General features: G+C 44.1%; 1 protein-coding gene and 1 long non-coding RNA gene across 12 annotated transcripts in view; one reads left to right on the forward strand and one right to left on the reverse strand.

Annotated features, from left to right (window-relative positions):
• The window catches only part of NRP1 (neuropilin 1), a 139,763-nt gene extending 128,319 nt beyond the window's left edge, over positions 1-11,444 (reverse strand). For 2 of the 11 annotated variants that reach the window (XM_083579409.1, XM_083579413.1), the window contains exons 1-3: positions 7,670-11,444; positions 5,142-5,688; positions 1,799-1,973 (exon numbers count right to left, since the gene is read on the reverse strand). In XM_083579409.1, coding sequence (XP_083435535.1) covers positions 1,799-1,973; positions 5,142-5,208 — 242 coding nt within the window. In that variant the 5' untranslated portion in view covers positions 5,209-5,688; positions 7,670-11,444. The other 9 variants (XM_083579411.1, XM_083579412.1, XM_083579414.1 and 6 more) reach the window with 9 other exon arrangements.
• LOC310746364 lies at positions 1,895-25,250 on the forward strand. Its single transcript, XR_014540673.1, has 3 exons — positions 1,895-2,004; positions 23,680-23,761; positions 24,922-25,250. It is a non-coding gene; the product is annotated as an uncharacterized lncRNA (long non-coding RNA).
• The last annotated feature ends 2,203 nt before the right edge of the window (positions 25,251-27,453 follow it).

A 27,453-nucleotide genomic window follows, 5' to 3' on the forward strand; every position in this document is an offset into this window, starting at 1 on the left:
AGGCCACAACTTTATTGGTAACAAATGCAAGTAGACTTTGGCATGGGCACTGGGTATGTACCCTGAATCATCCATCCCAGCTGCTGGTTGATCATTTCGCAAGGTTGATCCTAGGTTAAGAATCACCCTATAATGTACATCAAATAGGGACGATCCCTCCAGGACAGTCATTGGGTGTGTGGATGTGTGCTATGTCCCATCACACACTGTCTGGGCATCCGGACTGCATCTTCCCCTGGACCCCTTTAATGGGGTACCCTCAATTTCCTGAAGTAGGGGTGAGGTGGGCTCTCAACTCCCATGCCTCCCTAGACTAACTCCCATGCCCCCCTAGACTAAGGATCCAACCCAACAAGTTGTGACACCAGATGGGCCCAATTTATCTGCAGGCAAATTCTTCCCTGGCCCCAAATACAACAACTGAATATTTCCATAGCAAGGTCTTATGCAGGACCTGAACCTGCCCGCTCACCTTCAGGCAGGACCATATGCTACATAAGGTGAGAGGGTGGAGAATCCAGCTCCGACCAAGCTGATTGATGAGCCTGGGTGAGGCTTCTTTATACATCCAGTGAGCAGAGCTGAGTAAAGACTAGGGACTGAAGTCTTCATTCAGCTCCACCACACAAAACACATGCCCTTGCTTGCCTGTGATAGGTCCGTTAAAATGCAGGCCCCCAGCAACCTGTGCAAACAGAGGAAGGAGTGTTGTCCCACAATGATCATGCAGGGCCATAAGATTGTCCTCAGCTCAGACTGCATTCATGCCAGGCCGCAGTCAACACTCACCATCAGACAACAGTAAGCGGTCCATCTCACAATATATTTTGACACAAAGGCATGAACTTAATGTGCAGCCACTTTTATGCTTATGAAAACGGAGTTCTGTGAAAAGCCTGCACCATTATAATCAGAATTAATCATGGTAAAGCACTTTATCAGGGATTGGGGTGTAGCTGGACTACAGTTCCCATCATGCCTGATTATCAACCACACTAAGGGGTTGGAGTGGGTTGAAGTGTCTTAGCAACATGTGGAGGGCCACAGGTTCCTCATTTCTGTTCTACACAATACCTAGCAGTCTAACATCCATACGTTTTCTTCACACTGCCTCACCATCTCAAAATGAAAAACAACTTCTGTTAATATTAGTTAAGAAAACTGATGATTTCCCCTCGATGCCACAAACGTGCTATCCCCAATTATGGCACTAGCACAGCAAAACAAAGCATGTATAGTTGTTGGGCTCTTAAAATACATTATAATGCCCCATGAATGTACAGCCTCTCCCATCAAACAATACTGAGTGAACTGAAACTTGCAAAATTCTAAATAACCACACGTCTTTTGCCTTAAGCATCAATACGTTTCCAAGCAACTTCAGAACATTTAAAGCAGTGGCACAATCATGAATGCAGAGGCGAATGCTTATTTCTCCCCTACTGTTCCTGCATAGGCGTTCCACAACCTCCAAGTCACTGAGCGGCTTAGGGAAAAGTTTCAGAGGAAATAACTGCTAATGGATCCATGTTTCCAACAAAAACGACACAGCGGGATTACAAGATTATATCTAAAACAATCTTATATAGTGCCTGACATGCAGTAAGCACTTGCTTTAATATCTTTACCACAAACATATGATCTGGTATGGATTCAAACCTCAGAGGGATTCATTTTATGCACAGAGTTTTGCACTCATCAGCTGTTTCATCTCCCTTCCCCACCCCCAACAAGAAACTGTGGAGCTTTTTGTCCAGTAGATGGTGCTATGGCTCCCTTCACAGACCATCTCACTTACTTGCACTCTCTGTCCTCCAAATCAAAGTGAGGGTTGAAGTTGATCATAATTCTCTGGTATGGTTGAGGAGCTTGAATCAGCCACTCGCATTTTTGGCTTGGATGATAAGTGTTTGGATAGCCAGGAGAGGTGAGATACCCAGGCTCCACGATTCTTATATTTTCACCACATTTATCTGTGATTAAGAAAACACATTTCATGTTCAGGTCAATCAAACAAAACATCTATATTTCCTGCAATAGTTCAAGCCCTTGTTGAAGAACATTTTTTTCTGGTTTATGATTTGAAGAAAGCTGCTTTCTGCAGTTATTAGCTCTGGTTTTATATCACCACCTCTGCAAAAGACAGAACAGGGGAGGTGTTTTTTTTAGTTGTTGTTTTTTTTTACAAAACTTCTTAATCCAGACAGAGGTCTTTGTGATTACAACAGCTTTCACACCTAATAATTAATAAGTAATGAATGGTTAATTCTTAATTATTATTGGAAGCTATAGTGTCATTAAGTAATAGGTTTTAATTGAGAGTGATTCAGAGAGCAATGCTATCTGATGCTTTTACTTAGCATTCGGACAATAAGCCAGCTCTATGTCATTTGGCAACAGAACTTGTCTTCCAAGACCCCTTCCTGTTTACAACAACCCCCTTTTGGTTTTATCAGATCCTAAATCTAAGCAATTGGAAGCTATCTGTGATCTTCAAGTCCAGACTACCAAAGAACAAAGTAGAATTTGTTGAAGCAGCAATGATTCAGTGGACTCCTTTAAGGAAGTCCCCCCCCCCCCGCCCCGCTTGGAGACCAGATAAGAGCAGTGTAACAGAAAGCAAGGAAAAACAAAATGAAGTTTATTTCTAATTACAAAACTGTTAGGTTCCCCAGCCCTCTAAGTGCAAATAGCCGTATCTTGAGCAAAATCTGGTTGCTCCTCTCCAAAGCCATGCTAGGGTTCTTTACAAATAAACATTGCAAGATGAAACAGAGGCAATGTAATCTAACCTCCAAGGCCACTTGTTCCATTGTTCTGTGCAGGTTTGCACTAGCACTTTGAAACTTTACTGAAATATTTTCTACTAACATCAGGTAATCAGACAAGCATTAACAGATGACACACTGGCAGCCCATTTTCACAGTAATGACATATGAAACTTCTGTATCTAATAAAATTCTTGTGAACTGGAAATGGCATTCCTTGTACTCCACACGAAGTTACAAATGTGCAGAATTTTATTATAGATAACCAGGTCAAATGGAAATGAAAGATAAAGTGCACATCAAAAATGCATAAACTACAGCCGTTATAAGAAACATTTGCTATAAATTAGAAGGGAATGAGATGTATGCTGTGGGTTTTTGTTGTTGTTGAGCGAATTGCTATTTCAGAGTTGGTTATGAGCTACTATTTATTTCTGCCTTGACAGTTTGTATCGCGTGTCTCATTTCCGAGAACAAAAGATGTTGCAACAATGAGTTCAAAATCCACAGCCAATGATATTTATCTGGAAGCCTCCTGCATGTGGTTTCAGAGACAATCTTGCATGATTTGCCGCGTGCAAGCTGACTTGGAAAATGATCCCGCCTCATTAAGTCCACTCTAGCTCTATGCAAACAACATGGCAGAATCTGGCATCTGTTAAACGAGTGAAATAAACCAGCGCTGCTGCAAGTCACTTGACAAGAGTCACTCTAGGAGACATTTAGGTGGGCTCACTACCAACAGCACTTTAATCGGTAACTCCTGGGAAAGTGATAGTATAATAAGATAATGTGGGGAGCTGCTAGACTCCCTGGCTCTGTGCAATCTCTCGCACACTTGATTAAGAGGAGCAGTTTCTAATGACTCCGGACCAGTCTACCTACATAAGGTTAATGAATTAATTTAGCAGACACAAGTACTGGACAGAGGTAGATGTGGCATCCACGAGTCTGCTAAGCTACAGAAGAGATGGATGGTCATGGTGACTCTACAGGGCTATTACATTATGCCTATAACTGCTCAGACTTAATGACAGCTTCATAGTTCCTTCCCCTCAGATCTTCCTATGGTTGGCTCAGCACTTAAGAGAATGATATTGCTCGTAATAGCAAAAAGGCACGCTATACATCTCACTCCACTTTATGCCTCCAGTTCATCCCTTCTTATTTACTCATCTCCATTAATTCAGCACTGCCTGCAAATCGATGCAGAAATACAGTGCGATCCTGTTATCTTTGCAAAGGAAGACTTCAGGTTGAAAGATTAGGTCTAGTTAGCTACACTCTTCAAAAAGATTAGGCCAAACAGGATCTCAGGCATGATTCTCAGGGACTGACATGCTAATACTTCTTTAAAGACTTTTTTTCTTCCCTTCTCCTGGTCATGAAGGAGCAGAGGAAGAACTTGTTTCTTGCTAAATTAGCCAACCTCTTCAAAATATATTGAGAAAAGACTGATTTCCACCATAAAGTGTGATTTACATCCTCCAGTAAAAGAATACTCCTATTGTGGTCCCTTATTAAAATAATATACCATTCTAAGTGGAGAATGTTACCTTCTTTTAATTACTTTGATTGAAATCCTAGTCAGACTAAAAATAAATATTTGGTAATTAGTTAATAATAATTGCTCAGAAATTGGTCTGGGAAGGAAAAACTCCTAATAACTCCCCCCTCCATGTGTGCAAGTAAGATGTCAACCATTCCAGGCAGAACATCCTTAAAAACTGCATAGATTAGGGAGCTAGTATGAGCGTTATTTCATTGCTGAATGAAGGAAGCCTCCATCAAATTTGAAGCAGCTCTTAAATGCTCCCTCAAAACCAGATGTGAAGTCTGTGCCATAGGATTTCTCTTATAACTGTTGTGTATGAACAGTACCTTAGGTTGCTTAGCTTGAGACAATAAGTGCCCTGTGAGCCCTAATGCATAATATAGATGGATGAGGAGGATGAGGATTTGGAAATTGGTACCTGTGGGGACTCATAGCTACAAAAGATAATCAAATATATGACCCTAAACTTTCACTTCCCCCTTGTCTCTCAATCAAAACCCTGCCTTTTAAGTATTCACTGTCTGTCAGGTTTTAAAGTGGAATCTTGTGCAATTGCCAAAGGATGAAACATTAAAGTAATTGGCTATTCTGATTCTTGTGAATCAGGCAAGCCCTGCATTAGGTAGCATTCAGGATGGGTAGCCAAACAAAGATTGTGTAACTCAAGGTAAATACCCAGTGTTTTGTGTTCAGCTTCCTTTTATCCATTATATTAGTTAGTTTCACAGTTGGCTTTATATATCAGGAGCTCAGGTAAGGGGCCCTCTGCTTGCAGCTACCGGGCTTCACTTGAAAGAGATTCCGTGTCAGTCACTTACCACTCTTCAAAGCCCTGCCAAGGGTAATGGTGAGGGCAACACAGTGCAGGAAGAGTCCCCAATCCATCTTCCTTTCTCAGTACAGAAAGACTGAAGAAAGAGAATAAAATATCCGGTCTCTTCAGCGCACAATTCCTCTTAGATCTTAAATCCTCCAGTAGGGCCGGTGCAAAAAGATCAGAAAGCTTGGCTCAGTCGGCACAGCAGCGCGGGCGGCAGCAGCAGCAAGCAAGAGTCCCGTTAGTACAAGAGACGCTTCTCTGTTTGTTGTGTATCTCCTCAAGTCTCCTGCATCCTGTCATTTAGCTCCGGCTTCCTCTGGCTCGCCCCACACTTGTTCCCTTTCCAGGCGTCACTGCCTTTGCCATTTCCAAACAGACTTTATTTGTTTTTTTAAAAAAGCACCGGTGGAAAAACTAGCGAGGAAGTCCCAACAGTGAGAAGTGAAAGGGAGTTGGGGAAGTAGCAACACCCCTTGCAGCTCTCCGTCTTCTCCAAGTGGTTGCAAAACTCTCCAAGGGTTCGCCGGGATGAGATGAGCGCCTGTCTGTTACGCGGAGGAAGAAGGGAAAGCAGCGGTGAGGACGGAGGCGACTTTTTGTGGCCCGCTTCAGCCCTCTCCCTCCCCGCCCTCCTGCCCTCTTCACCCTGGGATGGCGCGCCCGTCACAGGAGGAGGGGCGCCGGCGTCTTCCTCGCCAGCGATCCCTTCCTGGAAGGGAGATCCGCTCGCCAGGAGAAGAGACCCGAGAGGTGCGCGCTGCCTGCTCCTCCCAGCGCTCGCTGGAGGGCTACTGACCTGGCCACTTGGCAGCCCCAAGGCACCCTATGCGATGGGACGGCGCCGCCGCCGCCGCAATCCAGACCACTGGTAGCGGTGGAAGGAGAGGAAGGCAGCAGAAGTGCCAAGCGGTCAGGCGGCTCCTTCCCGCAGCCTGAGGAGGAGAAGCGCAACTCAGTGGCAATAAGAGCCGAGGCGCCGCCGTCTCCAAAGCCCAAAGTCCCCGCCCTCTCTCCCCCCTTCTCCCACTCTCAGCCCCCTCCCCAAAGGAAGGATCAACAAACAAACAGAAGGAGCCCGAGAGCCCTGAAATTCACCCGGGGAGGCGGCTGGTTGGGTGGGTGGGAAGCGGAGAAGAAGGGCGGGGGGGAGGAGTGGTTGGGGAAGGGAGGGGAGGGACGCGGACCGACGGACTGACAGTCGGAGGAGGAGGAGGGCAGAAGCGTGCCGGCAAGGAGAGGAGCCGCCTCGCCTTCTCCGCGCTCTGTAGGCTCCACAAGGGGTGGGGGGGGAGGTGGGTGAAGGGGAGGGGAAGGGGCGTCTCTGCGCGCCAGGTAAAACGGGCAAAGCGTGACGCGCCCGCGGCCACAGCTGGTCGCCGAAGGAAAACTACCCCCCGACAGACCGCTGCCCACAGCGCCCTCTCCTCGGGACCAAAACACCCCGAACGTGGCCATCCGGCGTTATTCTTTCCCCTCCACTAGAATATGCTAATTCCACACCGGAGGAGACGCCTTCCTACAGATACCGAACCGGATTTAGCGCGGCTCTCAGGCAGCAGTGTCACCTGAAGATGCCTCATACATGCCCGCCTCAGCTGTAGCCTCGCTGCCATCAGCGGACACTGGGGAGCGTGATTATCACGTCGCGGCCCCCTTTAAGAGTAGGCGCTCGCCCTCCGCTCTTTGCTCGCCCTCCATCATCCTCTCTCCCCCCTCCCCTTTGATCAGTGGTGCCCACCGGCGCAGCCCGGTGGTTGTGCTCCCCCTCCCGCCGCCGCCTGCTGCCCAGTCTGCAAGGCGCGCGCGCTCACGCACCCCTGCGGGGAAGCGCCTCGCCTCTACTTGGGGGGATTAAAAGCTCCGTGTACTCTCTCCTGCTCCCTGTTGCGCATTGTCCTCTTGCCTCCCGTCTCTCCTCTCCACCCCCGTGCAAAAGCGACGTGTACTGGCTACCCGCTTTCAAGCCGCTTCAGCAACACGCGCCCGCGGACTGGGCACTGGCCACCTGCTGCGCGCCCCCCCATCCATTGCATTCCCCACGCTTTCCACTCCGCTCTCCCCTGAGCGCCGTCTCCCTGCCTGCGCGCGCTCTGACCATCCTCGTTCGCCGCCAGCCGGCAACTGGCAGAAGCCCAGATGTGTTTGCCTACATCTGTCCAGCAGCGCCCTTGCACGGAGCTTGTCCTCCCTCGGCGCGTGTTTTCTGGTTTATGCACCTTGCTCCAGCTCCATTTTTCTCCCCCCATTACTGTCTCCTGACTGACGGTGCCGGTGTGGGGCGTATCTTTCGACCCACCACAAACCCACCTCCCTCCCCCGCTTGCCTAGTCACGACACTTTCCCCGCTCGCCCTCCTGCCACCGGCTTCCCGCCGCCTCCGCCTTCTCCTGATCATTAACGCCCTCGCTGGCGACGGAGGTGGCGGGCGGGCGCGCGAGTGGGTTTGTGTCAGCACAAATGGCAAGCCCAGGCGCAAGGCGAGGCTCCCCCCGGGGCGACACCGCCGATACACAAGGGCGCACGCACCCCCGGAGGACGCGGGCTGTCTCCTCAGAGAGAAATGTCACACTTTCCCCTCAGCACGCACACTTGGATGAGGGAGATCTCCGGGGCTGCTGCTGCGAGATACGAGGGAGAAAAGTTCTGTATTGGAAAGGAGAAAGGAAGCCTGGGCGGTTATGCACAGCGGGCGGGAAAAGGCGAGCTGTCAGCCTGCTCCCTTCCTCGGGCCTGCAAGCCGGGAGGCGCTCTGAGAAGAAAAGCGGAGGAGGGCGAGGGCGTGTCCGTTTCCCGCCTTCCCTTTGGTCTCCGCAGAGAGCAGGCGGGGATGTTAATGGGCGCCCACGGGGTGAAGTGCGCCCAAACCGCGGGAAAGTACGAAAACTGAGACTAAGAATTGCTGAGTGCCAGATCTCTTGGTGTCTGGTGTGGGTGTGTGGTGCGCGCAGTCTTCTTCCTTGGCCCGGCCGAGCAACGAATTCTCATTCCATACAGGAAAGTGGATCGCTTTTATTTTCTCAGAGCTTGAGGTGAAGGAAGTGGCGGCCGATCGCGAAGCAGAAATCGTCAGCCGCAACCCAAACTCGAACTGCCTTTGCTCCCAGGGCGGCTCCATAGATCCTTCCCGCCCTCAACAAAGGTGTTTTCTCGTCAGGACTTAGCAAGACACAAATTTCTGCACGACGAAGGCCTTCAAAGGAAAACTCCTCGAGAAACAATATAAATTATTTGAATGCCTTTACTTCTCCTAAAAAGACGCAACCAGCATCTTTTGCAGATAACTGCTACTTCTGTCCTATAGGGGCACTTGGATATGTGCACATTTTATTGCCCTGAGCCATTGTGGATACTTTCAAGAAAGGCACAGTTCTTTTTAGGTGTCTACACTTAAGAGTATTTGTGTGATTTAGTACTGTAAACCATTGTGAGCACTTTCAAAGCAAGAATGGCAGAAGATTTTTAAAAAATAACAACCAGCAAAATCCAGTGTGAGATTTCACAGGCAAGGATGCTTCTATCATAGCACCTTCAGCTCTCTGGGAAAAAAGAAAGGAGGGGGGGGAGAGAGAGTTCTCCATCTCCAACAGCGTGTGACAATGAATATGGAACAAGGCGACTGTTTCTCAGTGAAGTTTGGAATAAGATTGTAGATATATATGGAATGAGGGGGAACTGTATTAACATAGGTCACCAAAAAGCATACCAGGAGAGGTCTTTTTCTGCTAGGTGTTTCTATAAAAAATGGTGAGAAAATGACTTAGATCTGAAACCTTGCTCAGTTTCCAAGACCTGCCAGAGCATAAATTACTGTCCACACACAAGAGACTGTTACTGTGTTTGAAATAATTTTCAAACAGTTGTAACCGTTGGCAGGCACAAGGCAGTGTAACTACAAACATTTTGCATTTGTGCTTAGGAATCATACGTGGTGTAAGCTGCTTCTTTCTCCCTCCCTCTCTATAGTCTTAAGATAAGACCACCAAAAATCAGTAACACTCTACACTTAGATCTATTCCTTTGCCTTTTTTGATCAAATCTTTCCTGACTTTGGAGGCCAGCACCACGCCTCACTACATTGCACATTTAGGTGATAAGCAAATATTTGCATGGTGATTGGAGCACCTGAATTCTAGGTGCAAGATCAAATATTCTCCACATTTACATTTGTTCCATTACATCCTGAGCTGTCATAGTTTGATGCCTTTATCTTGCCAGTCTCTTGAAATGGTATTATCAGGGATCACCAATGTTTTATTGTATATTTCTACAATTTGTATACTGCTTAATCATGCAGTCACATTGAAGCAGTGTACAGGAGACTTAATACAATAGAAATAAAAATGCATTTAAAGGTAGCACTTTGGAATTAAAAAGCTTGCTGAAATTAAAAAAGGTCTTCAGTAGGTGATGGAGGTTCAACAATGAGGGGCCTATCTGACCTCAACTGGAAGAGAACTCCATAAGACTGGGCCCACAATACTGAATGCATGGCCTGGTGAGTGCTCCCAAAGACCCCAGGATCTCAGTGATAGAGCAGGAATATCAGGTGCCCCCTGAGGTTATTCTGGACCTGAGTTGTTAAGGGCTGTGTAAAAGGACCTTTAACATGATCAGTTAGTGTATGGGCAGCCACTGTAAACTTTTGAGCACTTGAGTTATGTGTTGGCAGTAGTCTGTTCCCATCAACAATCTAGCTGCAGTGTTTTACACTAGCAGGAGCCTCCAAACTAGGTCCAAGGGTAGCCTGACATTGGGCTTATCCACATTCACGTTTTGTCCTGGTCAGTGGTGAAGCTGCATACTCTGCTCCTGGGGGCAGAGAGCAGTCAGGGGCATGGCTGGCACCCCCTGGGGGCATAGTATGAACCCCTGGGGGCGTGGCACGCCACCACGAGGGGGTGGTGCGCATCCCAGGGGTGTGGTACGCGACCTGCGAGGGCATGCTGCGCTGGCCCCAGGGTCGTGGTGCGTGTTCTGGGGGCGTGACACGCCGTCTGTGGGGGCATGGCACCCGGCGCATGGGAGTTGCATGGTGCATGTCTGCCCCCCCGCTGTGATGGCACCCTACCAGTATAGTGGTGCTGGGGGCGGTCCGCTCCCTCCGCACACCCGTTCCTCCACCCGTGGTCCTGGTCTTTCCAGGTACAAGTCCATGTTTAAAAGCTCTGTGTCCACGTGGGTTTTAAAAATGTCTGCACCAGAACTTTCCCCGCAGAAACCCACTCAGAGCAAACATCAGTTCGGGGGTGCTGCTGTTCGATATTTTCTCAATTGAGCTTTTAAAACCAGAATTTTGCAGGGAAACCTCTGTAGGGAGAAAAAAATAGGACGCTCAGACACAGAGCTTTAATGTGCGGACCATACCTGGAAAGAGTGGAGGAAAGAGAAGTGTGGATAAACCCACAGAGCACATTGCAATGATCAGGTTTTGAGGTTACCAATGCATGAATCACTGTGGCCAGACTATCCCTGTACAGGAACAATCATAGTCAGTGTTTCAGCCATAGCTGATAAAAGGCACTAAAGCTGCCTGAGCTACCAGGGACAAAGATGGATCCAGGAGCATCCCCAAAGTTCAAAGTTGTTAAAAGTCTGCCATCCTAAAGTCAGACAAGATGGTGGGCTCAGTCCCAGTTTTGTCATATTTCCTCAGCTTAGCCAGTCTCTGAGCCCATCATAGAAGTACTTACGCATTTACTGGATAGATTGTGATGCATATTTTATAGATAGTACATCAAACTCCTTCCGTATTTTTCTTAAGTGACGTTCAAATAAGTTGGCGATGGGTTAACACAGTGCTCTGAAGATTCAGATCCAGCTGTTAAGTGAACTCTATATAATACAAATCAATGAGATGAAGCTTTCTTCATAGTTGCTAGGCTGGCAATCTCTGCATCTTATTACTGAGAAAGCATATCCAAAGTTAAGACAACATATTGCATATTTAAAGTAGGTTCTTAAAATATGTGCGCTAAACAGCACCAGAAGCTGATTTTAGGTATGGTTTCACTTACTGAGCAGACATCTGGAGAATAAATGTGCAGTATTAAAAAGTTATACCTATCATCTGAATATCATGGTTTTCTTCCACTTTTAGTTAGTTTGGTTCTTGTAGTCTCTCTGTGAGAATAAATGAATACTCAATCACAATATACAAAGCTACTTTAAACTAAAACCCATCTGGTTTTTGGCGATAGCTTTCTTCTTGGTTTGCAGTACTATCTTCTTGTATTTCCATATAGTTCTTGTGCTTTTTGTGCTTTGCTTATTCTACAAAATAGCTTTAACTATAAAGGCACTTCTGACTAATGATATGTCCACCATTTCAATCGCTTTGATCAACGACTCCATAGAACTCATTCTAATTTTGTGTCTGGTGTAATGTTTTCTAAATGTACATTATGTCTAGAGACACTGCCACCTGTCCTTGTTTTGATGAGGTACTCTCTCTTTAGCCAATGGCTCCAGCTGTGCAAACACCAGTCAGTAGCCACTGAGAGAGAGAGAGAGTGAGAGAGAGAGGGTTCAGGCATGTGGATGACTAATAGACAAGGTGGGCAAAGGTGGTAATAGATTCCTAGAGTTCCAGAGCAGCTGACAATTGTACTGCCACCAGACTATTCAGTGAATACTGCATTGATATCTCCATTCTTGTTGTAGGAAGCTGCCCCATTATCCACAGCCCTGATAGTGCTGGACACCAGCAGTGATGAAAGTATATTACACTTCCATTATGTATGTTATTGGGAATCCCATAATGCCATATCAATAATCCAGGCTAGGTGATAAATGCAGCTGAAAGATTTTACAACTACTCCACAAAATGTGTGAGAATTTTTGATACCCCATGCTTGCTTGTGTCTGCTTATTTGAAACATGGGACACAAGCTGGATGCCTTTGGAAATCTCATTAATGACACTCTTTTTGATGCCATCAGATATGTACCAGTGAGGCTCTAGAAGGAAGCCGGAACTCAAAGCAGTCCAAACTCAATATACGTACAAGGGAAGCTGATAGGTATTAAGTAATGCTTTGTGTTCATTCAACTCCTACCTTTGAATTCACTCAAATGTGGCACCCTTGAAGTTTAGGATAATATGGCACCCGGTGCAGTTTATTCCTAAAGATATGTGGAAAGGGTTCTGTCTGTAATGACTCTCTGGCTCCTCCCCCCCCAGTTTATTAACTGTTGTTGTCTGTCTGCCTTTCTGCCTGACATTACCCAGACATTGAGTAATCTAGACCTGCCAGCTTGGTTCAAGGAAGGTGATATTTCAAACATGAGCAAACTGATGAAGATAAAGCTATTTGCACTTCACTCTAAAGTTTAAACCTTAGGTTTCCAAACCAACCACAAACACTGAGCCAAGAACAAACCTTGGTTACCATTCATAGTTTGGAGAGAAACAAACCACAAGCCTAAATTCAGATGCAACGCTGTCTCGGCTGATGGCCTGTTTCCTGGCAATGTGACAGGAGCAGGGGATGAACAAAACACTTTCCATTTCAACCATGTGTGCCAGCACATCCTTTTACATTTAAACTACAGTGGTACCTCGGGTTAAGAACTTAATTCGTTCTGGAGGTCTGTTCTTAACCTGAAACTGTTCTTAACCTGAAGCACCACTTTAGCTAATGGGGCCTCCTGCACCGCTGCTGCACAATTTCTGTTCTCATCTTGAAGCAAAGTTCGTAACCTGAGGTAATATTGCTGGGTTAGCGGAGTCTGTAACCTGAAGCGCATGTAACCTGAGGTACCACTGTATAGTTTATCTTAAGCATGGTTTAAAAGTGATGTGTGAACCAGGTCAATGTGATGCTTGGTGACAGACTGACACCCAGTACTCCCAAACGGCAGACAATGAGCTAAACCTATTTTAAAGTTTTACCACTTCAGGCTACAGGTGGACACTCATATAACTGAATGCTTCATCAGGAAAAAAAATCATATAGAAAATTGACATGTCAGGGAAAAGGCTAAAACTCTTCTCCTTGGCATGAGTTGCTTTAAGTCATGGGAAACTTCACCTGCAGTCCAAAACTGACACAGAAGAGGTTTACCTGTTTGGCAGGACTAGGCTGGAGAGAATGGGACATTACATGTATGGTGGGTTCTCCCCCACCAATATCAACTAATAAATAATACACTGATAGAGTATGTGCTGAGGTGCTTTCCCCCCTTTGCGTTAAAAATGGCAATTATTTAATTGAAGTGCACAGGTGTGATATATATTTCTCAGAAGGAAACTTACACAATTGCCATTGGAACATATTTCCAGCATCTAGTAGTTTATGGGACGACATAGGGAGCATTCCATTGAGAAGGCAGCAGCTTTGAGTGGAGGCTGGTGGGATGCAAACAATTGTCTTGCACTTAAGGAGAGAAAGCTAAAGAAAGTGAAAGCTATTTGCTTTCATATTAGTCACATTATGATAAAAAGGTATAATTAGGCAAAATACACAATTAGTAGAATAATGTGCTGACTTGATTTTAGTCTCTACTGTATTATAAGTGCAATAAATAATATACCACTTCCACTCAGAACAGATGGCGGCATTAGTTAGGTATTGTTACTATGTACCCCAACTGCTTCTTAAAATACGGATTAGTGTCATGGCAGGTAGAAAAGACAGTATGTATTTAAAAAACATCTTAGCAAAAGGTCCACATAAAGATAAGATATTTCTGCTGTGTGAAGGTTAATGTCCTGTTTTACCACTTTTTAAAACAAACAACTGTATATGAGCACTTCTGAATTTTGGAAAGGAAAGTGGCACAAAGCATCAAAAGTGTTTATTTTTATCTTTTAAAATGTTTCACAGAATTGTACAAACAAGTACCATGGAGTGGAAGAGCCGTATTGTCACTAAGCATAACTGCTAAAGAATGAGAAAACTCTTAAAATCCACTGGGTGTCTATGACATTTGTTGCAACTACTTTTCATCAGTAATGTGTTCAAGGTACAAAAGTGTGATTTGAGTGTTGTGAGGTGCAATATTCCTGAAACAGAAAAGCAGCCTTGGGTGACCACAGCTCTTGTGTGACGAATTTAGTGTGTTGAAAGAACTGTGCAGGCAGAAACTATGAGTAAAATACTGTATTCCTCATAGCATTCACCAGTAGTAGCTAGCGGTACAGGCACAGCAATAAAGCCAACTTAATACTGCCTTTTCTGTGGCCAAATCATTCTACCTTCATGCCACCTGCCACCTCCCATTCTTAGTTACCAGCAGTGACCTCCATGTTGGGAAGCCAGGTAAACAATCCCACCCTACCCTGCTATGTCCCACTAGTCACTATTAGCACTTGCCAAGCTGGTGATTTCCAGATGTTTTAAACTAAAACTCAACCCTATGTTGGTTCAGGCTGATGTTAGTACAAAGCATCTGGCTGTAGTGCAAAACATGTTAGGATTTCTGAAGCCCATGAGAAATAGCAATTCCTAATTGAAGGAAGTTGTGAGGAACACCATGCAACATATAAAACAGCAAACGACAAGAGGAGTCCAGTGCTACTGCTTCCAGCTTTGTGAGAACAGTTCTATCCTACATCAAGACCAGCAGCCAGCTCAGCGACATTTAAGCACAATCTGTTATAACAAAATAGAGAGAGGCACATGACTGGAATCTATGCAGATAAAAACATAAGAGCCAGAAGGAAGAGTTGAGTAGGCAGAACATATTTAACCTTGGCACATAGAATCATAGAATCATAGAATCATAGAATCATAAAATCATAGAATCATAGAGTTGGAAGAGACCACAAGGGCCATCGAGTCCAACCCCCTGCCAAGCAGGAAACACCATCAGAGCACTCCTGACATATGGTTGTCAAGCCTCTGCTTAAAGACCTCCAAAGAAGGAGACTCCACCACACTCCTTGGCAGCAAATTCCACTGTCGAACAGCTCTTACTGTCAGGAAGTTCTTCCTAATGTTTAGGTGGAATCTTTTTTCTTGTAGTTTGGATCCATTGCTCCGTGTCCGCTTCTCTGGAGCAGCAGAAAACAACCTTTCTCCCTCCTCTATGTGACATCCTTTTATATATTTGAACATGGCTATCATATCACCCCTTAACCTCCTCTTCTCCAGGCTAAACATGCCCAGCTCCCTTAGCCGTTCCTCATAAGGCATCGTTTCCAGGCCTTTGACCATTTTGGTTGCCCTCCTCTGGACACTGACAGTTTGTCAGTGTCCTTCTTGAACTGTGGTGCCCAGAACTGGACACAGTACTCCAGGTGAGGTCTGACCAGAGCAGAATACAGTGGCACTATTACTTCCCTTGATCTAGATGCTATACTCCTATTGATGCAGCCCAGAATTGCATTGGCTCTTTTAGCTGCCGCGTCACACTGTTGGCTCATGTCAAGTTTGTGGTCCACCAAGACTCCTAGATCCTTTTCACATGTACTGCTCTCAAGCCAGGTGTCACCCATCTTGTATTTGTGCCTCTCATTTTTTTTGCCCAAGTGCAGTACTTTACATTTCTCCCTGTTAAAATTCATCTTGTTTGTTTTTGCCCAGTTCTCTAATCTGTCAAGGTCGTTTTGAAGTGTGATCCTGTCCTCTGGGGTGTTAGCCACCCCTCCCAGTTAGGTGTCATCTGCAAATTTGATCAGGATGCCCTTGAGTCCATGATCCAAGTCGTTGATAAAGATGTTGAATAAGACTGGGCCCAAGACAGAACCCTGTGGCACCCCACTAGTCACTCTTCTCCAGGATGAAGAGGAACCATTGATGAGCACCCTTTGGGTTTGGTCAGTCAGCCAGTTACAAATCCACTGAGTGGTAGCATAGTCAAGACCGCATTTTACCAGCTTCTTTGCAAGAATATCATGGGGCACCTTGTCAAATGCCTTGCTGAAATCAAGGTAGGCTACATCCACTGCGTTCCCTTCATCTACCAGGCTTGTAATTCTGTCAAAAAACGAGATCAGGTTAGTCTGACATGACTTATTCTTCAGAAATCCATGCTGACTATTGGTGATCACAGCATTCCTTTCTAGGTGCTCACAGACTGTTTGCTTAATGATCTGCTCCAGAATCTTCCCTGGTATTGATGTCAGACTGACTGGGCGGTAATTATTTGGGTCCTCTCTTTTCCCCTTTTTGAAAATAGGGACAACATTTGCCCTCCTCCAGTCTGCCGGGACTTCGCCTGTTCTCCAGGAATTCTCAAAGATGACTGCCAGTAGTTCTGAGATCACATCTGCCAGTTCTTTTAATACTCTTGGATGCAGTTCATCTGGCCCTGGAGACTTGAATACATCTAGACTAGCCAAGTATTCTTGTACTATCTCCTTAGTTATTCTGGGCTGTGTTTCCTCTGCTGAATCATTTGCTCCAAATTCTTCAGGTCACGCATTGTTTTCTTTATCGGAGAAGACTGAGGCAAAGAAGGCATTGAGGAGTTCAGCCCTTTCTGTGTCCCCTGTTTGCATTTCACCATCTTCTCCTCTGAGTGACCCCACTGTTTCTTTGTTCTTCCTTTTGCTACGGACATACCCATAAAAGCCTTTTTTGTTGCTTTTAACCTCTCTAGCAAGCCTGAGTTCATTCTGTGCTTTAGCTTTTCTGACTTTGTGTCTACACGTGCTGGCTATTTGTTTGAATTCCTCTTTGGTGGTTTCCCCCCTTTTCCATTTTTTGTACACATCCTTTTTTAATCTTAACTCAGTTAAAAGTTCTTTAGATAGCCACCCTGGCTTCTTTAGGCACCTTCCATGTTTCCATCTCATTGGTATTGCCTGAAGTTGTGCTTTTACTATCTCCCTCTTAACAAACTCCCAGCCATCATGAACTCCCTTTCCTTTTAGTATTACTGTCAATGGGATCTCACCCAACACTTCCCTAAGTTTTATGAAGTCGGCTTTCTTAAAGTCAAGAAATTGAGTCCTAGTGTGCTTGGCTGCTCCTTTCTGCTGTATAGTAAACTTCAGAAGAGCATGATCACTCGCGCCTAATGATCCTTCCACTTCTACCCCACTAACCAGGCCATCAACATTGGTTAGGACCAGATCTAAAATGGCTGTTCCTCTTGTTGCTTCTCCCACTTTCTGGACAATGAAGTTGTCTGCAAGGCCAGTGAGGAATCTATTTGACCTTATGCTCTTGGCTGAGTTTGACATCCAACAAATATCCGGGTAATTGAAGTCCCCCATTACTACTATCTCCCTTCCTTTTGCATGCTTGGCCATCTGTTCCAGGAAGGCATCATCTATGTCCTCCGTTTGGCTTGGGGATTTATAGTAAACTCCCACAATGAGGTCACTGTTATTTTTCTCTCCCTTAATTTTGACCCAAATGCTCTCACTTTGGCTTTGAGGTTCTAAATCTTGGATCTCTTCACAGGTATACACATCCCTGACATATAACGCCACTCCTCCTCCTTTTTTGTCTAGTCTGTTTCTCTGGAATAGATTGTATCCCTCCATTATTACATTCCAATCGTGGGACTTATCCCACCAGGTTTCAGTGATGCCTATTATGTCATATTTAGTTTGCTGTACCAAGAGCTCAAGCTCATCTTGTTTATTTCCCATGCTTTGCGCATTAGTGTACAGACATTGAAGTCCATTAATCATTCCCCCGTGTCTCTTATTTAAGGATTTTTTCCTCCCACCACTAGGTCTGCGTGCTGTTTGCTCCATTTGTTCTATGACATTTGGATGATCATCTTCATCAATTGATAGACTCCTACCTTCAGGAGCACTGTCTCCCTCCCCCACATTAGTCAGTTTAAAGCCCTCCTGATGAGGTTTCTGAGATTTTTTGCAAAAACATTCCTCCCAACTGTTGTGAGGTGCAGCCCATTGCTTGCCAGAAGTCCATCTTCAAGAAACTGCAGTCCGTGATCTAAGAATCCAAACCGTTCCTGTTTACACCATTTGCGAAGCCAGTTGTTCACTTCCACTATTTCCCCCTCTCTCCCTGGGCCACGTCGTTCAACTGGGAGGACAGATGAGATGACAATTTGTGCATTTAATTGCTTCAATTTCCTGCCCAGAGCCTCGTAATCTCTTTTGATCTTCTGGAGGCTATTGCTTGCAGTGTCATTGGTTCCCACATGAACCAAGAGGAAGCGGTATTTGTCAGTGGGTTTTATGATTCCTTGCAGTCGTTCAGTTACATCTTGGATCTTAGCCCCGGGGAGACAGCACACTTCCCGAGACATCTTGTCAGGCCCACAGATCACTGCTTCTGTTCCCCTCAGTAGGGAATCCCCTATCACCACTACACGCCTCCTCTTAGGTCTGGTCGGGGCTGTCCGTTCCAAGGTCGCCTGCACATTCCCTGAGGACTGACTTTGCTGCTCGTCTTCATATACCTGATCGACTCTAATGAGGGAGAGATCCTCAAATGGATCTCATACGCAATAAGTACATGTGTCTAGCTCATTCTACCTACCTATTCTATTCATCTGTAATAGTATTTCTGTACCATCATATAAAAACTCATGGTAAAACATCATCAAAAACAATACCAATAATCATTAAACTGATTAACAAAAAAAGCAGTTGCAAGAGGATGTCTGCTGAATCTCTGCTGGAAGTGTTCCTTAGCATGGGGCTACTAAATGCACAACTTCTAGTCGAAGCTAGTAGTGCCTTTGTAATAGGGAATCCCATGGAGATGAACACCCAATTTCCTCTATCGTTCTGAGCATTGTCTGAGATTCTATAATATGCCACATCTAAGCCTAAGTATGTACAAATGAACCAAATGCACATTATTCCTTCATTTATCATACCTTGGTAGACTCAACCCAATGATTATTAAATGACAAGGCTCAAGGAACTGATTAAAAGAATAATCAGATACTTCTCCTTAATACAGAGGTTGGGAATTGGATCCAATGAGCTGTCTGGATCCTTACCTTCCTGATCTCCCACCAGCCAAGGCTGAGCCGTGGGTGGGGCTGCCCACCTGTCAACTGCATGTCATGCTACCCATTTTCCTTTGTCTGCTCGGTTTCATATCAGTTTGGGCAAAGGCACAGCACTTTGCAAAAGCAAACAATCAGCAGATTGATGGCGCTTGCAAAGCACTTGCAAAGTGCGGATGACCACAGTGGTGCTTGGAAAAGTGCAGTGCTTTTCAGCCATAGCAGATTGGCAGTGTCTGCAAACCCTGCTTTATCTGCCCCACACTATAGGGCAGGACAAAATGGCCTTGTGGGCCAAATGCAGAGGCCTGGTGAGCCTAACTAGTCTTGGGAGCCAAAGGTTGCCCACTGTCGCTTTAGTATACCACATCACTCAACTGTACCTCTTCCATACCCATCCCTGTAGTATGCGGCTTTGTTTATTTGGCTCCAGTGAAGTGGAATTTCTGTGCTGTTTTTGCTCCCTGATCGTAGCACAACATGTTCTCACTTGTGTAGGTTATCTGTGGGAGGCCCTACATTTTGGGCAGCTGGTTGGACGAGCTGGTCTTCTGTTCTCTTCCAACACTCCATTTCTATGAACAATACCTTATTTTATTTTATTTCTCAGCTCTGTGTTTAGGGATTTTGTTTTGGTTCAGGTCCATCTCTGGTTTTGTCTTTGTATTTACAGTGCTCTATTGAAGAATGTTTGTACTCTTATTATAAAGCTACTTCCTGGAAACTTTATAATTCATCCTTAAAATACTGCCCTAAGCTAAATCATGTAATATAAAACTTAAAACTGGAGATGAAAAAAAAATAAGCATTTTGCCATTTAAACAATGTGTTTCAGCAACTTTGAAGTTTACCCTTTTCATGAACTTCCATAAACTCAGAAAGAAATCATTTCAGAATGAAGTTTGGCAAGTGATTAATCATGACAGTGGGCTTATTTATTTGGTGCTATTTTGAAAGAAAAACACAATAAATTAAAACCAGCCAAGATATTCACTTGTAGCAGAAAGATATGCAGTGTGGTGTTATATCAAAGAAATCACAGCAATAGTATTGGTCCCAAACAATGATTATACATTGTGCCAATGTTCTGAACATAGGAAAGTGCTTGAAACCAAGTAAGGCCAGTTGTCCATCTAGTCTGACTGGCATGTCTGTTCTAACTGGTTTTGGCTATCCAGGACCTTGGGCAGTGGCCTTTCTACCTAGAAAAGGCCAAATATTGAAGCTGGGGAGTTCTGCATGCAGGGCATGGGCCTCAACTTTGCTTCTAGTGCACTATTTCTAGCTGAACTGATAGAAGGAATAGTAGCAGCAGTAGCATAGTACAGGAGACAACAATCTGTAATGGAACCTGTAATGTATCCTCTAAAATACAACCACTTAGGGATTAATTCATTCATTTCCATTGGTTGTATCTTGGGCTGGGTTGAAAATGCCTTCCTTTCATGCGGCCATTTGTTTCCCACAAAAGTGCATTTTTGGAAACTTTCAGGCCAGTGGGGGCAACCATCTTTCCTTTTTTAAAAAAACAAATAAATTGAAATATACTCAGAGTCGAGAGTGGATTTCATGCTCCTTATTCAGCTCATAGTGGTGAGGAGGAATGGAATTTCCCCCAGAATGTCTGCTTTATGTACATTATTTACACAATGGGCCCCACGTGATTGGCTAATTCCGGGATTCTCCTGTAGGCCAATCAGGTCATGGATTCACTTCCACCTGGAGCTGGATTGGGTGGCTCCTGTGGACCAATCAGACTGCTGCATTCTGGAGCCTATTGTTCTAGGACCAATCAGGCTGCTGCATTCTGAATCCTATTGTTCTAGGACCAATCAGACTGCCGCATTTTGGATCCTATTCAACTCAGTACATAACATAAATGAAAAGAATATCCCTAGGAATGGTACTATACCATGATAGAGCAACATTCCTATTGGACCATTCACAATTAGGAATGTTACCAGGTTGCTTCTGCTTATTGTGGTAGCTCTATTGTTCTTGCAAATTTCTAGGTTTTCATCATCCTGTGGTCACCTGTAAACTTGGCTACTCCACGTTCACTTGATCCAGCCAACTGATGGGTTGTTTGGAACCATGGCTATTTTTTAAAAATAGTCATCTGATACCCCGTCTGGATTTCTGTGTGGCAGCTTGTTCTGGAGAGCCACAAATACAGCAATCTATGCGGCACATGCGTTTGTTGGTGTCACACTTTCCTGAGTTGGGGCACCTGTAGTTGTTGCAGTCAGGATACACAAGCAGAAATGGGAAAAACACAAAATTGCAAATTTTAAAAGAGCCTTGAAAGAATGTGTTCAGAATCTGAATTTAATGGGCTCCAAATGATTTGCAGTAACCAGAGTCAAAATCCCAAGACATCTTATTTGCTAGGTATTATTATGTTAAATGTTATATCCTGTACTTTCTTTAGAAAGATGGCATCTTTAGGGACTCTCAGTGACCCACCTTTAAGACACATTTCTGGTTTTCACACATTTAGCATCAACACTAGTACAACATCGGGTGCTTCTAGACCATTCATTGCATTAATATTGGCGTGTTTCCACTTATTTCAATAGAGTTCAATGACATTGCAATGCTGCAAGGCCTCTTTATACTCCAATGGCAAAATTGCCATTTGACTTCCCAGGGAGCAAGAGCAGGCCCTGGATAATTAGATAATTAACTTAGATAATTAGCTTGTTATTATCAACTTCTTTTGTGCTTGCTAAGGAAATTAAATATTAGTGTTTGTTTCAACAAGGCAAGCTGTATAACTTAAAGAGGCAGCTGGTCTGTTTTAAGTGTTCATCTTCCTTCGAAGATACAAAAACATAAAATATAACAAGAAGTGGTTTTTTTAATAAAAAAAATAATGTAAGAAGCAAAGGACTGCTCACTTTAAGTTTGACTTTCGTTGGCCTGACAAGAAAATGAATGTTCCACCCATCTAATCTACCTGCTTTGTACATTTATATACTTACACTGAACCATTATTGAACATTATAACTCCTACTACCTACATTCTACATTTTACATAATAATGCTAGAAGGGATACAGCCTTATTAGGAAAATGGAAGCTATCATCATGATTCGGCATGTTTTAATGCATCCCCTTCAGCCTGAACACAGCAATCACCGTAAACAAGCGGTTGTACTGCATTCATTACAGATCATCTCCCCTTTCTCTGAGTCATATTTCATCTTCTTCAATAGGTGTTCTCCATCATAATTTTGCCTGTCACTTATTACAGTTGATGTTAAATGGCTTTTCAGCTAAATGCTTGTTTGTGTTATTTATTAACTAGAGTATGTTTGCAGCGGTATATTTTATGAAAGTCAGACAAGATGTGTAAGCCCACTTTTAAAATGCTGGGAACTGGCATTGTGCGGAGGTGAGGGGCCCACTTCTGAGGACCCACGGAACCAGAAGGATTCTGGCACATTCTGAAAGGTTGTGCACCAGTTGGCAAGGGCAGTTGTGTTGTGGCCCTGGGGAACACCTAGAGTGGATAGTTGACTGGATGGTTGTTGGGGACTTGTTGCTGCTGTTGCCTTTTTGTATCTTTATTCTACTGCATTTTTCACTCTGTAAGACGCACCAGACCATAAGACGCACCTAGTTTTTGGAGGAGGAAAACAAGAAAAAAAATATTCTGAATCCCAGAAGCCGGAACAGCAAGAGGAATTGCTGCGCAGCAAAAGCAGCAATCCCTCTTGCTGTTCTGGCTTCTGGGATAGCTGCGCAGCCTGCATTCGCTCCATAAGACGCACACACATTTCCCCTTACTTTTTAGGAGGGAAAAAGTGAGTCTTATAGAGCAAAAAATATGGTAGATCTTGTGATTTGTGTGGAAAATGTTCAGTTTGGTTGTGTGTTTTTAAGTATTTTATTTATTGTTTGTGACTACTTCTGCCATGTTGTAGCTATGAATTCTTTTCACGTTGTAAGCCACTTGAGCATGGTTTGAGCTGTGGAAAGGCAACATACAAGTAAAATTATGCATGTATGTGCACTGCAAAGTTTGGAGAAGTGCAAATTTTGAAGAATGGTCATGCTTTGTTTCATAGGGTGCAAATTAGGCAGGTTTTGCCTTTAAATGTGAACTGAATTGAATTTTTCTGCCAGCCCTAGTGGGGGAGGACAGAATAGCCTGATTTGATTTTTATCCTACTGCTGTATTAACAGTGTTAGGTTTCACTTTTGTTTTTGTATGATGTACTTTATGTTTTCTAATGACCGTTAGCTGCCTTGAACAAATTTCAAAAGGTGGAGCACAAATGTTTTTAACAACAACAGTAAGAATCCCTTGGGTTGTAGGTTATTCTTAGAATATGTTAAGATAGTAATATGATTACTTCTGAGCTTTAAAAAAAATGAGCTGGAAATTGATATGCACAAGTCTTCTTATTTTCAACTCATATAACTCAGTGTCTTTGCAAAATCTTGTGGCAATGACTTCTACAAATAAATTGTGTGCGTTTCATGACGGAGGATTTCTTTTTGCTTGTCCTGAGCTTACTGACCATAAATTTCACTGGACAACCATGGGCTCTTGAGGTCTGAGATAAAGTGAATGAAAGACAGGGGACCATTTCTCTCTACTCAGTTGTTTCTTTTTTATAACCCTGTATCTTGTCCTTCACAGCTAAAAGAAGGTGTGGAGGTGAAAGCTCCAGTTCTCGTTCCAGAGTGGAAGTTAGATGCGGGAGGACTGGAGAAGAGGGAAGGTGGGCTTTAGCAGTGATATGCTTCTTTATATGTAATTTTCTAAACACATTTTCCCCCTGTGACAAGTCATTTGCATCCTTGGATTCATGATGTCTGGGATAATTAAGAACTGATTTCATAGGGATCGCTCAGGTTGCCATAGCAGCTGAAACTTACTCCTTTTGTGAAAATGTTACAAGCCCCTTGACTCTTGTTTACCATGTAACCAGACACATTATTAGCTTAATGAAGGAGCGCTTCAAGTGGCTCTTTCCAAATTTGTAAGTTATCTGTCCAACAAGTAGATCGCTGCTGTGTGCTGCGTTATTCACAAGGGCCATCTGGACAGCATTCGAAAAGGCTACGTATCCTTTGCCAGCCAACATCTTATTTGCTGCGGAAATAACCCCCAAATGAAAACCAATGGTTCTCTCTAAATGTGCTCTGTGATGTTGGCTTTTGTATTTCAACTGCTTCCTTGGCTTTACATTGTTGCAATTCTTTTTCTAAAAAAAATAAAAATAAAATCATCTAAAGGTTTAAAATTATAAATGCTGCCCTCTTTTAATGACTGAAAACTGGATAGTCATATGCCGCTGAGTATTCCAGAATTCTGTTCCAGTTCTAATTATTAACTGTTGTTTGTGCATCCCAGAGAGAGCTGTAGAATCCCTGCCATTCGTGCATTGTTTTTGAGACTGCCATCTTGGCTCGCTCTTCAAGGATCATGTAAACAGCTACTTGCTCCTCTGTCTTTGCATTGTATCATGTCAAAAGAGAAAAAAAAGATCTGTTTGTCAGAACACAATGTGCAAGTGAGCACATTTTTTAAATGTAGATAGAGGATTTGATATAGCAATTGTGGCTCACAGAGCTGTGTGCCCCCAAAAGTGTTTGTGTGTGTGTTATAGTTTGGTTCCATGCAGCCAGAAGGCAGTTTGCTTTACTTTAGGCAGAAGTTATTGCATGACTATAGGGACAGAAAAAGGACTGAATCACATCAAAGTGCTTATAAGATGGTGGTGGTAATAAGCTGTATCCAGTTTGTGCCCTCCTAAGAGGATAAGGGCTTTTGATTTGGCAGAATCCAAATATTCCAGAAAGGATTTCTGGGGAGAGGAGCTGGGGGCTGCAGTTAAGAAGGGATTGGCAAATATCTGCTCCCTTCCTATTCCGTTAGCAAATAGGTTCCAATGGAGAAATAACACAAGGAACACCAGTTGGGTCTGTCCAATATACACGACAAAGTGTTATGCCTGATTTCTATGGAATCCAAGGCTGTGGCTATGGGAGAAGCAAGATCCTCTTGGAGTGTTAATGCTGTGAACCCCTCCATCATAGGCTCGGATTCTGAAGGAAACATGAACCCTGAGTAAGTGCCTGGAACCCCTGGAATCTTGAACCGTTCAGAGACTGGGGTGGCATGCAATAATGCATTAAATTATTCCTTTTGCTGTGATAGCAATATGCAAAATGTTTATAATACTATAATAGAAAATAACCTATTAATGAATGTTTAATTTTTAAAAAGTTTTTTTAATGTCCAAGTAGACATCACCTTGCCGACAAAGGTCTGTATAGTTAAAGCTATGGTTCTCCCCGTAGTGATGTATGGAAGTGAGAGCTGGACCATAGAGAAGGCTGATCGCTGAAGAATTGATGCTTTTGAATGATGGTGCTGGAGGAGACTCTTGAGAGTCCCACGGACTGCAAGAAGATCAAACGTATCCATTCTTAAGGAAATCAGCCCTGAGTGCTCACTGGAAGGACAGATCCTGAAGCTGAGGCTCCAATACTTTGGCCATCTCATGAGAAGAGAAGACTCCCTGGAAAAGACCCTGATGTTGGGAAAGATGGAGGGCACAAGGAGAAGGGGACGACAGAGGACGAGATGGTTGGACAGTATTCTCAAAGCTACCAACATGAGTTTGACCAAACTGTGGGGGGCAGTGGAAGACAGGAGTGCCTGGTGCGCTCTGATCCATGGGGTCACGAAGAGTCGGACACGGCTAAATGACTAAACAACAACAACATTGGCTGGTAATGCTGTATAGCAACAATATTCTTATATCTGAATGACAATTTTGAAAGCCCAGACCTGGTAGAGAATCACACATATTCTATGTGTAAATATTGTCTTCCCTGTGGCAAAAAGAATTATTATATTATTCCCTCATATGATTGTTCTTGTCAAAGACTGCATTATACCGTGTGGGTCTTTTCCTGAGTGAAGGTTCTTCAGCCATAATATTTAACCTATTGCCCTACTGACCTCCAAATGAGAGTGCTGTCAGCCATAATCAGCTTCTCTTTCAGGAAAAAGGGTATTACAAACTTTGGCAAGAAATAGTCCCTTAGTGGGAAAAGATATGGTTTGCTTTACATTTATTTACCGAAGCAGATTTATTGATTTAGGGGGACTTTTCTATCATGGGCAAACAATAAAAGATTCCATCAGCTACGTTTGCACAGCAACTGTACCCAGACAAAAGCATGTGAAATTGCACGTGCAAGAGGAAGTGCGATTGCACCTCCTGGTTCTACCTGACCTCTGTATTTTGGAACAGCATGTATGTGCCTCCAAGCTGTACAGGTTCGGATCTGCACATGCAACTTGTCATGCACAGGCTTTGTGTAGAAGACCCCCCCCCGATAAATGCATAGAAAATGGGGGTGGTTTGCATGTTGATTCAACACACATCTCTTGTGTAAACAGAGCTAGCATTTTTGAGTGACACATGGGCATTATTAAAAGTCTGATATGCTGAGCAGGGCTGGTGCCAGACTTCAGAGGTCTCTTGGCAGGGTGCTGAAGACCCACACCCCCATAGCTAGGGCAGGATCCCTGCTTGCCACTGCACGCAGGAATAGTAATGTTCCCTTTTCCTGTATCACCGCACCCACAACCACCCCACCCACAATCTTTCTCCCCTGTCCCCATGCACCCCGAAAATCTGTTCTGGGTTTCCCACTAACCTCTGGATCCCTTCCAACTCTACAATTCTGTGATTCTATACAGATGGACACTGAAAACATATATAGTCACTTTAAACCACACACATCCTTGTCCACGCATGGTGCTGTGTTTCTAATACCTTTCACATTTTGATTTGTAAGCTGTAGACTTGTAAACAATTCATTTAGTACCAAAGGGCACCTTATGGGTGGTTTTTTTTTAGTACTGTTGCAATCTGGAAGACATTTTTACACAGTTGGTTAATATCTGTAGCATCCCTTGTGTACTGCAATAGGTATGTTTATATTCAGGAATCATGTGGCACAGGAAGATGGCGGAGATACTTTCTATGGGTGGCATCCAACTAAGTTTTTGCACTGTTGAAAGATGTTTCATGGAAGGCCTCTCCAGCGAGATCGTTCTGCATCTGCAGTGCCACCACTGAGAAGGCTCTGCTCAGTGCCTTTACAAAATGGATCTCTAAACGATGGGATAAAAAGCACTGAATGACAGATACAGGGGGCTCTAAGAGTAGATGGTATTCTCTAAAGAACACTGGATCTGGATGCAGACCATTTAGAGATTATAGGGAAGGATTTTATGGCTAAAGGGCCTAACGGGTCATAATTCTCGGTAGTGGCATCCTTCCTGTGGAATGCCCTCCCTTCAAATGTCAAGGAGATAAAGAATCACATAACTTTTAGAATACATCTGAAGGCAGGCCTGTATCAGGAGGTTTTTAATGCTTGATGTTTT

The sequence above is a fragment of the Podarcis filfolensis genome, assembly GCF_964270895.1.
Source record: "Podarcis filfolensis genome assembly, chromosome: 12".
Lineage (NCBI taxonomy): Eukaryota > Metazoa > Chordata > Lepidosauria > Squamata > Lacertidae > Podarcis > Podarcis filfolensis.